Genomic DNA, 15746 nt, shown 5'->3' with positions numbered 1-15746 from the left:
CTTCCCATTAATTACTGTTGCTCTTCAATTACCTTTGTTCTACCCTATTCATTAAGAATCTTGAATGTTGGCCCTCCCCAATGCTAGACAACATGACTGAGTAATCATTATCCTTAGGGACACTCACTTGAATAGCACTGCTTGACTCTTCCCATTCCTTTTCCAGGACAGTGAATTTCAGAAGAAAGGTATAGTTTTTAGTGAAAGTCACAAGTGCTCCAAACTAATGGCAGAAGTTTATATGAAGTTCTCTCCACAAGATGAGTCATTCTCTTTCAGAACCCCCTAGAAAAAGCCACACTGTACCATGCCCACTGCAAACCGTCTCTTCTGGGTGAATACACTGTCTTCTTATTTTTCTGAGTTTGTATTTCTTCCATTCAGGAAGCAATCTCTCTTTTCCTATGACTTTGTCTTTACATCTTTCTTAGGTTGAATCCTTTCCAGCTGCACAAGGAGTAAGTCTCTCCCTTTTATATTCCACAGAATTAAGATACAGACCTCACAAGCTACTCACTCTAATTCCCTTGTAACATTATATTGGAGTTGAAAGGTCTGTCCAAACCACACATGGATTCTCGGTATTCTGGAGCTAGAAGAGCGTCCATCATTTTACAAAGTCACATAACAACATAAGCTCCATAAGTAAGGTGCCACTGTCTGCTTTGACACAAATTCTACCTATTGGCTCTGACTTGGGACTGTCGAAAATTTATTTTTTTCAGGTCTAGTCTGGTTTTAACTTAATAGAGTCATGCAACTATTTGAAGCTAGGATTCTTATTAGACTTTTCCACTGTATGCCAACACTTCTAGTTCTTTTTTAGGTGCTGATTTGGTCCAATGCCATCATCATCCTTTTCAGTCCCATCATCTGAAGACTGACTCAGAATCAGTTTGCAGCTATTCTCTCATCATGACACTCATGCTATTTATTATTATTTTAGTGTGTTATTTCTCTTCCCACCATCCCAAGTAATAGTCATTCCTTAAAATACAACTTATTTGTTCACTTTCTTACTGTCTGCATAAAGCTTCATTAGACACCTAATTCCAAGATCCTTCAGACTCTGGTAGTAAAAAATGCCAATAACCAGGGCTGGAGAGACAGCTCAGTGGTTAAGAGGACTTGTTGCCCTTTGGTTTTATTCCCAACACCCAATGGTGGTTCCATAACTCCATAACTCTAGTTCCAGGGGATCTGATGTGATGCTCTTTCCTGGCCTCTCAGGCACCAGGGATCCAAATGGTGTACAGACATACACACAGGCAAAACATTTACAGACACAAAATAAAACTTAAAAACCTAAATAACTGGCATAATTTGATGAGTGTTATAACAGGTAATTAAGCATAGAGTATTCAAACGCAAGTAGTTTTACCCAGTTTCTTAACTATTCGTTTTACTTGCAACGCTCTTCCAAGAAATTTTTATAAGAACCCAGAAATATAGATACATAAAGTAGGTTATAGCAATAATATATTTACTGATAACAAATGATTGATAATATTTTAAAATAATTCTTTTGCATACACACAGTTTTCTCATTTGCTAAAGATGAAAGCAGAATTGCATGATAATAAAATCAATGTCCTTGTTTATTTTCACAGCTAGAAATACGTGATACTACCGAACACACAGCATCTTGACTCAGATTTGAATGGCAATTTTATACTCATCAATGCAAAAAAGACTGGTACATATATAGTGCATGACAGTAGCATGTTTAGAGCCATTTCAGGACTTATTGGAAATCCTGTCCTAATCCCAACCCAAAATCTATTGAATAGTTTTTATTTTTATTTTTTTAAAAAAGAAATTCAAGTCTAAAATTCAAATAGCAGTTGCGGCTGGGTCAAGGAACACCACTGTTCTTCCAGAGGAACCCAGTTCATTCTCAGCATCCACACAATGGCTCACAACCATCTGTAATTCAAAAAGCAAATATTCCAGGGCCCCAAAGATGGCTAAGTGGGTCAAGGCACTTGCTACCAAGCTTGATGATCTGAGTTTGATCCCTGAGATCCATGGGGTAGAGAGAGAGAGAGAGAGCGCCAACTCCCGTAAGTTGTCCTCTGATCTGCACATGTGTTGAGACATGTACATGCACAGACACACAAATAAAATGTTTAACAAAAACAAACGTTTTCAGATCATATTCTAGCTGGGTATGTTGATGTATTCCTGTAATCCCAACACATGGGTGACTGGAAGATGAGGAGTTCAAGGTCATCTTAGGATATATAGGAGATTCATCAGGAGTTTAAGGTCATTTTAGGCTAAATAGTAGATTCAAGGACAGCCTGGGCTATAAGATTGTTTTAAAAATTCAAATAAATAAAAAAATAAAATCAAACATTCTAACACAATACAAAGGTACACCAATCTGATGAATCATGGTAGAAAAACACTTGTCTTTATTTTTCATAAGCAATCATTATGTTTCTATACAACAGAAGCTTTGAATGTAAAGTAAAACACTGTGATGGGAAACATACATTAAGTCTAAATCTGAGCTGAGGTGTTTCTGGCAGCAGGTGTTGGCATTCATGGTGTGTGGCATACACAATGCAGATTTCTGTGGTGTGTGTTCAGAACCAAGGCTGTGGTAAAATCACATAGGTAAGCACTGATAGAAACTCCTTAGATTCATCACATTTGATTTTTAATTGATTTTTTGTTCACCGTGGGCTCAAAAACCCTTTTTGTGTGTTGCCAATTTTTTCCCAATCCCTACAGAGTCCCAACCCATAATTTAACAAGCTGGACTGGGCCTACCTGAGTATGGAAGGAAACAGTTGGACAATGCATGGTCTTAGGGATGTTGAGTCTCACTATTCTTAGAAAACAACTATGGGTACACACATGGTGCACTCATGTACAAGGAGGCAAAACACTTAAATGTTGTGAGACAAGCTTTTTGTATACTGTGAAGATTTGTCATTCAGATTAGTTTAATGAAAAGCTGAATGGCCAATAGCTAGGTAGGATTTGGGGGACAGAGAGGATTCTGGGAAGAAGGGCAAAGACGCAGAGTCAGCACCAGATGGAGAGAAAGCAGCATGGGCAATACAGAGTAAAGGTAATAAAGACAAAAGACAAAAATAGATTGACTGGCCAAATACATGATTATATGACTAGTTTAAGCAACCACACTTTCACTCATACCAAACTCACTTTGCTGCACTATATTAATTACTTCCAAAGACCAACAACAGTCTGATTCTAATTGTAAAACTTCTCACTCTGAAGACACACATTTTCTGTTGTTGGCTCTTTAGAATTTCTCTTTAAAAATTCTACATTTAGAGCAGGATGTGGCAGCACACACCTGTAACCCTAGCATTAAGGTGGTGAGGCAGGAGGGTTCTGAATTCAAGGCCTGCCAGGACCATGAAAAATTAACACAACAAAATATTTGCTGTATTATTATCACAGGTCAACTAATTCACAAATGGAAAAAAGTAAACAAAACTCCTTTAACGTAATCAGTATTGTTAAGGCAGGTCTCATAGAGCCCTGGCTGGCCTTAAACTCCTGATGCTTTTGCCTCCATCCCCCAAGTGCTGTCAATGCATGAATGTACCAACATATTCAGCTTCTCTCTGTGGTAGAAGATTTGGTCAAGTAGGGCGGTGGCAGCTCACACCTTTAATCCCAGCACTTGGTGGAGACAGGCAAATCTCTGTGAGTTTGAAGCCATTCTGGTCTACAGAGCAAGTTCCAGGACAGGCTCCAAAGCTACAGAGAAACCTTGTCTTGAAAAAAAAAAAGGAAGGAAGGAAGGAAGGAAGGAAGGAAGGAAGGAAGGAAGGAAGGAAGGAAGGAAAAGAAATAAAATAAAAACAAAAAAAAAAAAATGAAGACATGGTCAAGCGTTCCTTTACCTTTCCCCCAACTCCCAAGATAGATTATCACTATATAGCTCAGGCTGGCCTTGAACTGGCAAGGCTGCACGACACACCTGGCTTCCTCCCCCATTTTCAATCTATACCTTGAAGCTGAGATTCCACTCTACCTTAGTTTTCCCTCTCCTCTTACTGTCCCTTCTCTTCTGCTCACTCTTTAAATGTTTACTCAGGGTTAGTCCTCTTTTTTCCTTTATTCTGCATTATAGTTTCTGAAAGCATCTATGGACTGAAGATTCTATTGATAAATTTGGAGAAAGTGTTCATAAATTACTTTAAATTGTATACAAAAATGTTGGTGTTATGTGAAGGGGGGAAATACATAGCTTTTCAAAACAAATTACAAATAATTTGTAGCACGAATAATAAAAAACCCAGAGACAGATATTGGAGTTAAAGCTGAAGATCAAAGAAACAAAACAGCCAACCGTTAGCTTTTACCTCTACCTCAGAGGTCATCCTGTCTCCACGAGTCCTCAGACTGCAATCTGTCTCCTTCTGCCTTATATTCCTCACTAGTGCTGGGATTAAAGGCATGGGATCCCAAGTGTGTTGAGATAACCTTTCTGTGAGCTCTGTTTCTCTTTTTTATACTGATTCACCCTTGTGTAACTCAGGGTGGCCTTGAACTCACAGACACCTATCTGCCTCTGACTCTGGGGAACTGGGATTAAAGGTGTATAGTATCACTGACTCGCCTCTATGGCTAGCTAGAATGGCTAGCTTTGTAGTCTGACCTTAAGGTATGTTTTATTTGTTAGATCATAAACAAATTATCACCACAACACTGTCCCAGAATTATTTAATCTATTCCACTGGTCTTAAACCGTAACCTGTATACTGGTAATTTCCAAATCTATATCTTCAGCTCAGGCCTTTAATCCAAACACAACTCTCACATTTAAATCCACTCCAAACATTGTGTGTCATGCTCATCTGAAATGCAACTTGTCTAAAATTAAATTCTTGAGCTGGGTATGCAGCTGAGTGACAGAGTACTTGTTTGTCATGCATGAGGCTCTGGGTTCACCCCTCTATATCTGAGTTGTGGGGGAGGGCATCAAGCAAGCACATAGGGAGGACAGGAGGGAAGATAAGAAAAGAGAAAAGCAGCGTGCGTGCGTGTGTGTGTGTGTGTGTGTGTGTGTGTGTGTGTGTGTGTGAGAGAGAGAGAGAGAGAGAGAGAGAGAGAGAGAGAGAGAGAGAGAGATTTTAATTGTGTGAATATGTGGCTTGTATAAGTGCAGGTGCACACAGAGGCCAAAAGAGGTGTCAGATACCCCTAGACCTGGAGTCACCAACAGTTGTGAGCCACTTGACATGGGTGCTGGAATCGGAGCTTAGGTCCTTTACAAAGTACCTGCTCTTAACCAATGAGCCATTTCTCCAGGCCCCTAAACTCATTCCTTCTCCTTGTTCTCAACCTGTTTCCCTGCTCTACACCATCCTTATCAATGCTACCTGCATTATTTCTGCCTGCATTATATCAGCCAAGACTAATCTTGTTACTGTCTACCTTAAAATCTTCCAGTGTGGGGCTAGAGAGATGGCTCAGAGGTTAAGAGCACTGCCTGCTCTTCCAGAGGTCCTGAATTCAATTCCCAGCAACCATATGTTGACTCACACCCATCTGTAATGGGATCTGATGCCCTCTTCTAGCATGCAGGCATACATGCAGACACAGCACTCATCCCACCCCAATTCTTCAGTGGGTAGTCAGAAGTTGGGTGTGATAGCTCACACCTATAATCCCAGCACTCAAGAGACTGGGGCAGTAGAACTTTAGCATGTGCAAGGCTGTCTTGGGTGATAAAGTAAGGCCCTAATTAAAAAACAAAACAAAAATTAGTAGTTAGAATCTACTGAATATCTACTCACATGTGCTTAGCACCTCAATAGTCTTTCTGATGTTCAACAGCTCTATAAAGTGGCTCCTGTGCTAATTGAATAGAACAATAAAGCACAGCAATGACAAGCAACTTGCCCATGATCATAGGAGTCACATTTGAACCCAACTCTACATCATGCCATAGCCAGATACTTCCATTCAGGACAGCATTCAAACTTTTTAGCTTAGGACCTAAAGGTCCACTATTATATGATCCCTGCCTGCTGTTTATTCCTTTTCACTCTTCCATAAAATTCCCAGCCCCTATTTATTCTCACTTATATTCCAGTAGTGCTCAGCAAGGCTTATTACTTTTTCCAAAGTCATCCCATAAGTAGTAGCATACAAATTCATATTTGTGATATTCTAAATCATAGATCTGTAGCCACTACACACAGTGCCTCCATGGACTTATTACAAGCCAGCACAATAATGTCCCATATAATCAAGGGGAAAGGAGTTATGTGAAGTATGATGATGATAGGTATTCCACAAAGGACATTTAATATCAATGATCAGTGATGCCAAGAAGGTCTCCATGGGTTATTTAGGATTTTAGGGAAATGATAACTCAATGCAAAATTAAATTAAATTTTACCTTATTTCTTAAGAAAGTTTTATCTGTATTGACAATAATTGGACTTTTGGAAACCAGAAAGTATTTGTAAAAGTTAAAGAAAATCACCAGGTGGCTGAGGAAATAGCTAAGTGGGTAAGAGCCCTATCTGTGTAAGCACGAAGCCCCGAGTTTGTATCCCCAGCACCCACATAAAAGATGGGCATGGATGCATACATACAATCCCAACACTGGGGATACAGTGACAACAGGTGGATTCCCAGAGCTCCTTGGCCAGTCAGCCTAGCCACAGTACAGGGCTTCAGACTTAGTAAGAGATCCCATGTCAAAAATAAGGTGGAAAGCAATAAAGGAGACACCTACAACCCTCCCCTGCTGCCTGTGTATGGTACAACCATGTGCACATACACCACACAAACAAGCCAGGATAAGCGTATATACCTCAGTGGTAGAATTTGTAATTAGCATGCCTGAGGCCCAGGCTTTGATTTCTTAGCAAGCCCCCCCCCCAAAAAAAAATAGGAGATGGTAGGAGGAAAAAAAGATATGAAAGGGAAGGAAGGTCAGAAGAAAGGAGCCAGGATAGGCGTAGTGGCAAAAGAAAAAAGCCAAAGTAGGATGACCTAAAACAGAACAGAAGGAGAAAAGAGCAATGCTTTCTAGAATATTCACTGAGTATTACATTCATGAAGGCTATATTTTATAAATACAGAGACACTATTTTAACAATCCTCAAAAAAGCAGGCAGTAGTGGTGCACACAGGTGGATCTCTGAGTTCAAGGCCAGCCTGGTCTAAAGTGTGTGTTCTAGATCAGGTCTACACAGGGGGCAGAAGGGGAGGGGAGGAAGGGAGGGAGAGGGAGAGGGAGAGGGAGAGAGAGAGAGAGAGAGAGACAGAGAGAGACAGAGAGAGACAGAGAGAGAGACAGAGAGAGAGACAGAGACAGATACAGAGACAGAGAGACAGACAGAGAGAGAGAGACAGAGAGAGAGAGAGCCCTCAAAAGAATGTTAGGGAAACTGAGGTAAGATGGGATGGGGCTGGAGAGATGGCTCAAGTGGTTTATAGAGCACTTGTTACTCTTGCAGGTTGTTTCCAGAACCCACATGCTGGCTCACAACCCTCTGTAACTCCAGTTTCAGGAGATCTGGCCTTTGAGGGAACTAGGCACAAACATGGTATACATACACACATACATCCAGGCAAAATATTTACACATACAAATAAATAAATGAACAAACATCTTGAAGAAAAAAACTGAGGTAGGAGAGTAGACAGGATCACACGGGGGCAAATCTGTAATTTGTATTCTCAGTCTCTGGCCTGGGTCCTTCCTTTTCATGATGCTCTTTTCCCCATTTTGAGCCTGAATATAACCTATAAAATGAGGAGTTTAGACTAGGCCAATGTTGCTAATACTGGTCTGTAAATAGCCATATTAAAATCATCTGGAGAGCCTTAAAAAGTTCAAATTCAAGCAAACTGAGTAAGGCCATCTGCTTCCCTTCTCAGAAGAGAGCACAGGCCTTCGGGTGCCAGAATCAGGCCAGCTTAGAGGGAGCTCTCTTCCTTAACTACCAGGCACTGTACCTAAAGACATGCAGAGCATCCAAAGCAATCTTCACTGTAGCACCAGGTATCTGTCCGTTCACAATTCTGACTTTGTGTGAGAGGATAATAAGAAGCACAGACTTATTATTCTATAGACATCTCAGCTATTACCACAATTACCAACTAGGATTTAAGAATGTGTACCAAGTCACTAGGCTCAACACTTTAAGATCATACACTCCTCATAACTACTTGATGAACTAGGACCTGTTTTAATACTCTTAACAGTGAAGAAATCAGGGCACAGAAAGATTTGGCAATTTTCTCTGAGTTTGTGTAACAATGAAGTAGTTGGTAGAGCAGCAAGCTCCTGTAGATGGTTGTGACTGTGGCTCCTCTTCTTAACTACTAGGCTACAGTGCCTCTAGACCAGTGTGGCTGTGACCCCTTGGGGGTTGAAAGACCCTTTCACAGTATTTACCTGAGACAATCAAAAAAAACACAAATATTTACATTACGATTCATAACAGTAGCAAAATTACATTAATGAAGTCTCAATGAAAATAATTTTATGGTTGGGGTCCCTACAACATGAGGAACCCTATTAAGTACCACAACATCAGGAAGATTGAGAACCACTGCTCTAGGGAATTAAAGGGTGAAAAGGTAAAAGTTTTTGCCTTAAATCAGTGAAGATTCTGGACACTTCCTCACATTCCTTGGTTGGGGGAAAAAAAAAGAGGACCTTTGGGCTCCGAGCTTATCTCTAAGCACTTTCAAATGCAGACCATTCTTTTCAGGTCCCAGGCAGGAATTCTCTGGAAAGATAAAGAGCTAGACACCAAGGCAGTAACTGCCCAATACTGCCTCTCCCTGTACCATAAACAGGTACAGTTTATGCCTTCACTGTTTGGCAGCTCTAACCGTGAAGGTAGGAAAGATCAGACTCTCTTCTCTAGATTTCTTTCCAGGGTCTCTCTAGATCAAATCACCAGTAATTTCATTAGGAAAGTCTGCTCAAACTGCATCACACTTTTGTTCTGCTCTAAGAAAACCAAAAACTTAAAATCAAAAGATATACTATCATATTTATCAATAAACTCCCTAAACTGATTAGAAGATATAATTTGGCCAGTGGTGGTAGCACGCATCTTTAATCCCAGCATTTGGGAGGCAGAGGCAGGCGGATCTCTGTGAAACTTTTGGGTTTGGTTTGGTTTGATTTTGTAGAGTTAGTTTAGCTCTATGAATACACAACTTTTAGCTTTTTCATCTCACTGAGAATCAAGGAGTTGCTCTCAGGCCAGCACTAGCCTCTATACTCCACCAGAAATGTATAGCCAAAAAAACCTAGACCACTTGGTCAAGGTTACAAAACATTATTTAATGAACTCCTCTCCCTAGCCAAGGGACATAAGCAACAGCTAACAGGCCTCTTCCCCTGACCCCAACTCTTCCATAGTACTCTGCTCCCAAACCATCCTAAGTGTTTTTCTCTGGCTTAGCTAGGAAGGAAAATGTAAAACAACTAGCAATGGGCCCCAAAGAGGAAACTTGGGCCTTGACTCCTCCCTCCCCAAGAGGTGAACTCCCTAACCAACCAACTTCTGCTAAAAATACCCTGACTTTCAGCTCTATGCAGCATAACTCAAAGTGGCTTCCTGACAGAGACAGATGCATGAGCATGAATTCACACTCTATAAAACAGCCCCACACCCAATGTTTGGGCTTTTAATTGCCCTACAAGCCAAAGACGGTCCCCAGGAAGTGGGGAGCCCCAATCTATTCCACCCCACATTTCAAAAGTCCAGAGGTTGTGTAAAGCCTGCAGGCTTCAAAGGAGGTGCATTCCAGTGAGTCAGAGAGCACAAGGGCTAGAAGACACGAAAAAAACTTCTCATACTAACCCATGCAGCACATGCGGCAGATCAGGTGGGCGTTGAACTCATGTTCATCTTGGTAACTGGGCCACATGGCTCCACTGGCCCCACCTAGGAAAATTGGGTCCTAGAGGACTTCCAGCTAGTGACCTCTGAACCTTCGGCAGCTCTTCAAAGTGGGCTTCAAGGTGAACAGAGACAAACAGCCAAGGAGCTGTGTGACTGAACACACAGAGAAAAAAGAACAGAGAAGTGGCTCCACCCACAACTTCCTACTGACCTCCTTCTTCCCTTGAGGTCAGAGAGGAAGCTCCTCCCTAGATCATGTCCAGAGGCTGGGTCCAAATCTTCAGGTAGACAACATACTATTCAAAAGTGGTTCCAACTCTACTTCCAGATCAGCACAGTATGAAGAGGTGGGAGCTTCATATGCAAAACTCCAGTCAAGGCCTTAACTAAGCCTAGGCAGATGGAAGCTGGCCTTTGAATTTGCAGAGCAGAAGCTTGTGACCTGGTGCATCTTAGACAGTTGCAGGTGAGCTAGTGAGCCATATGGCTCACTGCCGAGTCAGAGACAGTGCATCCCTTGCCCAACAACCTGCTCCTCAGGCTCGCCTCTTGTCAGGCAGAAGCACATCTAAAATGTTAGGCAACTGAGAAGGTCTTATGATGGAAGAGACCATGCAGGCAAGTCCCAACACTGTCCACTGCCAAGAGATTCCTAGGTTTCAAAGGGAGATTCATTCCCCCAACTTACAGTTGCCCAAAACTTTTGATTCCACCTTCTTTATAAAGCCCACGCTGGTGGCAATCTGCTTAGCCGACTTCATTAGCTTCAGACATACAATTTGCTTGCTGCTCCACTCCTTCCCCTCATCCAGACAGAAATGACATCACAAAGCCCCGTTCCCTTTCCTATATCCTCTCACTTTTTCTTCACAGTCAGAGCACCTAACTCATCCATGCCAGAAATCCCTCCGTTGTCAGTGGAAGGCTGCTGGCTTGTTTGTCCAACTTGTTTTCCGAGTCCTGACTAATTGTACCAGACACTGGAATGTTGAAAAAACACAATGAATGGCTTTTTCATTCAGATGGCCCCAGCCTGTCTTTGCTTCTTCATGATTCTGTCCCTATCCTGCAGTGGATTTCAGGAAAGACACACCAACTCTGCCCCTTACCTCTCCAAAAGGCAGGCTTCTGATAAGGACCTAATCACCGCCCTCTGCTCTAGCTCCCTAAATAGAACAACTTCTTTAGGCTAATGCTGCTTTCAATCCCGTTCGCAAGACAGGAGAGGGGGAGGGGTTAGCACCCAGGATGGCAAGGTTATAGAGTATTCCAAATGACCACAGGTGGGAAAACGTATACTGGAGCTTGCCTATTGGCCAAGTCCTGTGACAGCCTCAGCCACCTGACAAGTTCCATCACTCCCACCTACAAACTGCTAGTAATCTTGTTATTGCTTACTAATTAAGTGCCTCAGCTAACTTGATTCCTCCTTGACTAAGCTCTTGGTCACCTTCATAACCTGTGACAATGATATCCATCTCTACCCCTTAGCCTAGGAGAGGAAGAATCCTCCTAGAAGTTACCATGTCTTGGAAAAAGTAATGCCTAAGAGATAGGAAAGAGAAGAAAAAGGAACATTTTCTGAGTCATATGTAGTAATCTTTTCCTTTATCAAAACCAGATCCTGAGCTCAAAGGACTATACTTTATCTTCAAACCTCAGTCTCTAGCAGTGAGAGAGTATTCGGCAGTCTAAGCTGAACTTACCTCATCATCTACTGTGACTAACTATTCACAGATTGTGAATTCATAGATCACAACAACAATTCCCTAAGAAAAATATCATTTCCATTTTAGAGATAAAATATACTATGACATGAGCCAGGCAGTAGTGGTGCACACCTTTAATCCCAGCACTTTGGAGGCTGATGAGGCAGGAGGATCTCTGCGAGTTTGAGGTCAGCCTGGTCTACAGAGTGAGTTCCAGGACAGACAGGACTGTTTCACAGAGAAACCCTGTCTTGAAAAACAAAGAAGGAACAGATGATCTTTGCTAGGAAGAATTTGAACTAAGAGGTTTAAGTCAGAGGGACAACTGTCAACTGTTGCTAACATAATGGTTCATAGGTTCTATGTTCTATAATCAGGCAAAGGATGAATGCTGTCTTAGTTACTGTTCCATTGCTGAGAAGGCACCACGACTAAAGCAGCTATTAAAAGATTTCATCGGGGCTTGCTTACAGTTTCAGTGGATTGGTGGGGAACAGCAGCAGACAGACAAGGGGCATGGTGGCTGACAAACAGACATGGCTGGCAGTAGCTGAGACCACAAATGGCAGGGCCTAATGTGGACTTTTGAAACTTCAAAGCCAAACCCCAGTGACACACCTTCTCCAACAAGGTCTCACCTCCTAATCCTTCCTAAACATTTCTACTACGTGTAGACCAAGCACTCAAAAATATGATCCTATAGGGCCATTCTCATTCAAACTATCACAAATACCTAATGAAAGATGTAAGACTAAATAGGACATTGGATCTGTTAATAATGTATAAGGACCCTGCCAATCCTTAAAAGGCAAAATCTATCCACTCCAATGGTGTGTTTAGTAAAATGCCTACACAAACAATAAGGATTTACCAGAGCATGGGATCCCAGAACTGCAGTGCTGAAAGGCTTTACCAACTAGCCAGTCCAGCAATATTCACTACTTTTGTTTGTTTGTTTTTGTTTTATTTCATTTAAGACAGGATCTCACTATGTAGGTCTAGCTGTTCCAGAACTCACTCTGTAGACCAGGCTGGCCTCAAGCTCACAGAGTTCCACCTATCTCTGACTCCTGAGTGCTGGCATTAAAGCCTTTTTTTTTGTTTGTTTGTTTACTTGGTTGTTGAGAAAGCCCTGGCTGTCCTAGAACTCTCTATGTAGAACAGGCTGGTCTTGAACTCTGAGATCTACTTGTACTACCATGCTCAGCTCATAACACTTTTTTCACCCTGGTAGCACATGCCTGTAATCCCAACATTTGGGAGGATCACGAATGAGTTCAAAACACACTTGGGCTAGACATTGAGACTCTATCTTAAAAAACTAAAAGGGTGTGTGTGTGTGTGTGTGTGTGTGTGTGTGTGTGTGTGTGTGTGTGTGTGTGTGTGTTGAGCTCATCATATAAAATCTAAAAGAGTAACATAAGTCAATTTATGTGCTCAAATTTATTTTACTTATTTTATTTTTTTAAAGATTTTATTTCTTTATTATGTATACAACTTCTGCTTCATGTATATCTACACACCAGAAGAGGGCACCAGATCTCATAACGGATGGTTGTGAGCCACCATGTGGTTGCTGGGAATTGAACTCAGGACCTTTGGAAAAGCAGTCAGTGCTCTTAACCTCTGAGCCATCTCTACAGTCCTACATTACTTATTTTAAAGCAAAATGATAATACTAATTAGATAATTTTGGTTGTTGGGAGATTTCAGTCACATCAGACTCAGCATCTGGCTTATTTCTATGTTGTGTTTTATTGACAAAATTCAATTTTTTAAAAGACTGTTGTATACAAATAAATAGAAGTAAACATGGGGCTGAAGAGATGGCTCAGTAGTTACAAGCACTTGTTGCTATGCAAAGGACCAAGGTTTCATTCTCACCACCCACCAATCTATACTCCAGTTTCAGGGGATCTGATGCCCTCTTCTGACCTTCAAGGGTGGGCATGCACCAGGCATACATGCAGGCTAAACACTCATAGAAATAAATAAAATAGAAATAAACATTGTAAGCATTATCACCATTTTTCTGAAATAAACCAATATAAAATCTTCAAAGAATTGAATGTTTCAAAATAAAACACCTTCAATAGCTAAAACCATGACCATTATTTATACTGTGTAATATGAACAGAAAGTGAGACAAGAACAAAACCTTCCATATACACTAAACCAGTCTTACATCAGCATACAGCAGTGTGTCACACACACAACTGCGGACTAAACACCTGACCCATACAACTGAACCTTGTCTGGAATGTTTCATATGTTCTAATTAAACAACAAAAATAGACCAGGCAGAAAAGACAACATTCAGTCAGATGTGGTATCACATTCTATAATCCCACCACTTGGGAGGCTGAAGCAGTAGAGTTTAAAAATCTCAACCAGAGACAGACACAAAAAATAAGAATTTTCATGTTTATCATTAGCTATATATTTTATGAGCAATACAAATATACAGAGACAGTGAAGAAATTTTATTCTGGTCATGTCCATTTGGCAAGTAATAATTAGAGTGTACACATTATTTTCAAAAAAACACTTCAACAGACAAAATAAACATTAAAGCTGAATGATAATAAAAATTGGTCCAGAATCCCCTAAGTACTTCCATGGATGATTTGGCATCTATTGTTTCCAAATGAAAAGCCATCATCATCTAATTTTAAGGATAAATCAGACACAGTGCATTCTCCATATAGGTATTAGTGTCAAAGCCATTTCACATAATAAAAGGCTTTATGAGGCATTTATCTTCTTTTAATTTCAATGGATTTTATTGTTGTTAGTGAAGTTAATATTTTAAAACATAAAAATGAAAGTACTTAAAAGGGGCTCAATGGCTCTTGAGTTCCACAGAACGTCCTACACTGAAGATAAACTTTAAAGCTATTAACCAATCTCGTTACCATAATGCACTAGAAGGTATTTTCTTTTTATAAATGATAAACCACAGATTCAAACATTGCCCACCCTTTACTTTCTGCTTTGCAATGCTAGGGAATGAACCCAGGGGCTTATACTAAGCCAAATCCTGCCTCTGTGGTTATTTTGAGACAAAGTCTCACTATGCAATTGGCTGGTCTCAACCTCAAGATCTTTCAGCCTTAGCTTTCTTAGTTCTAGAATTGCAGATGTGTGCAAACAGACCCTGCCACCCATTTCATTCTAAGCTCAAATACAGAAATGTCACTTTAGGGTACCCCTTTAAACTCAGCACCATACAAGCACACATAACTGTAAATGTCTCTGTTTCTCCTGATAGAGCCACATACTAAATCTGAATAGTTAGCCAAAAGCTTTTCTGGGAGTTCCTGGAAAGGACACTGGGGAAATGACTGAATTCTAATTCTGTCAAGCATTCATGAACTTTTAATAGATAAGTAAGATGTCACCAAGTCCCCATCTTAGCTTATACGAGACAAGTAACAAGTATCTAAATAGTCTAGCATGAAGGTGGTAAGCGGGTAACAGGGACAATATTAAAAGCACTGAGGTCCAAGGGTATATGGGTATACTCCAGGACAATTAAGCCTTATAATCCTCACCTATAGCAACTCAGAAGCAGCTGCACTTAGAGCTGCTCCTTACAGGTGGCAGTTAGAAATCAATGGAATATAGCATAACTAACAGCAATATATGAAGAAAGTTCTAATACCACAATTATCAGAGCCCAATTTCCTGGGAAAAAATAACCATCAGCTTCCTAAGACTGATGGCTTAGGTGTAGCTAGACTGAAGTGCCCCAGAAAGGAACAGCATCAGCTGCATCAAAAAAACAACACAGAAGGAACCTTGGGAAGAACACCATGAAACCCTTCCTTGTACTGACCCTCCTCTGCCTTATGTACACCAATCCCATACTTCCAAAGATGGTGACAGGGCTCCAAAACTCCACTTGGAGCCTGAGAACATGAAGCAAGGAAGAATTTGATCCTCTGAAGGAGGACACATGTTAGAACAGTGGTTACTTCCTTTCAACTGTGAGCCCAGACATCATCTCATGTATTCAGCACCCCCGGCCAGCGTCACAGAACAGGAAGGAGTCTGGGTCCCAGATGACCCAGGACAGCGGTTTCCTAGGTTGGTGTGTTCTCATTTTCTCTCAATCTCGCGCACGCGTGTGCGTGTGTGTCCGTCTGTCTGTCTGTCTTTT

General features: G+C 41.1%; 1 protein-coding gene across 10 annotated transcripts in view; it reads right to left on the bottom strand.

Annotated features, from left to right (window-relative positions):
- Nucleotides 1-15746, bottom strand: part of Macf1 (microtubule actin crosslinking factor 1) — a 329681-nt gene that overhangs the window by 202221 nt on the left and 111714 nt on the right. The window contains exon 1 of one of the 10 annotated variants that reach the window (XM_035439640.1): nt 9834-9915. The exons of the other annotated variants lie outside the window; for them this stretch is intronic. Coding sequence (XP_035295531.1) covers nt 9834-9900 — 67 coding nt within the window. The 5' untranslated portion in view covers nt 9901-9915. Of the gene's footprint in view, nt 1-9833; nt 9916-15746 lie in introns of those variants that run through there. 10 annotated transcript variants of the gene reach the window in all.

Source organism: Cricetulus griseus, chromosome 2 (assembly GCF_003668045.3).
Source record: "Cricetulus griseus strain 17A/GY chromosome 2, alternate assembly CriGri-PICRH-1.0, whole genome shotgun sequence".
In the NCBI taxonomy this organism is placed as follows: domain Eukaryota; kingdom Metazoa; phylum Chordata; class Mammalia; order Rodentia; family Cricetidae; genus Cricetulus; species Cricetulus griseus.
Note: the sequence above shows the minus strand (reverse complement) of the source record. Positions and strands in the feature narration are given on the sequence as shown.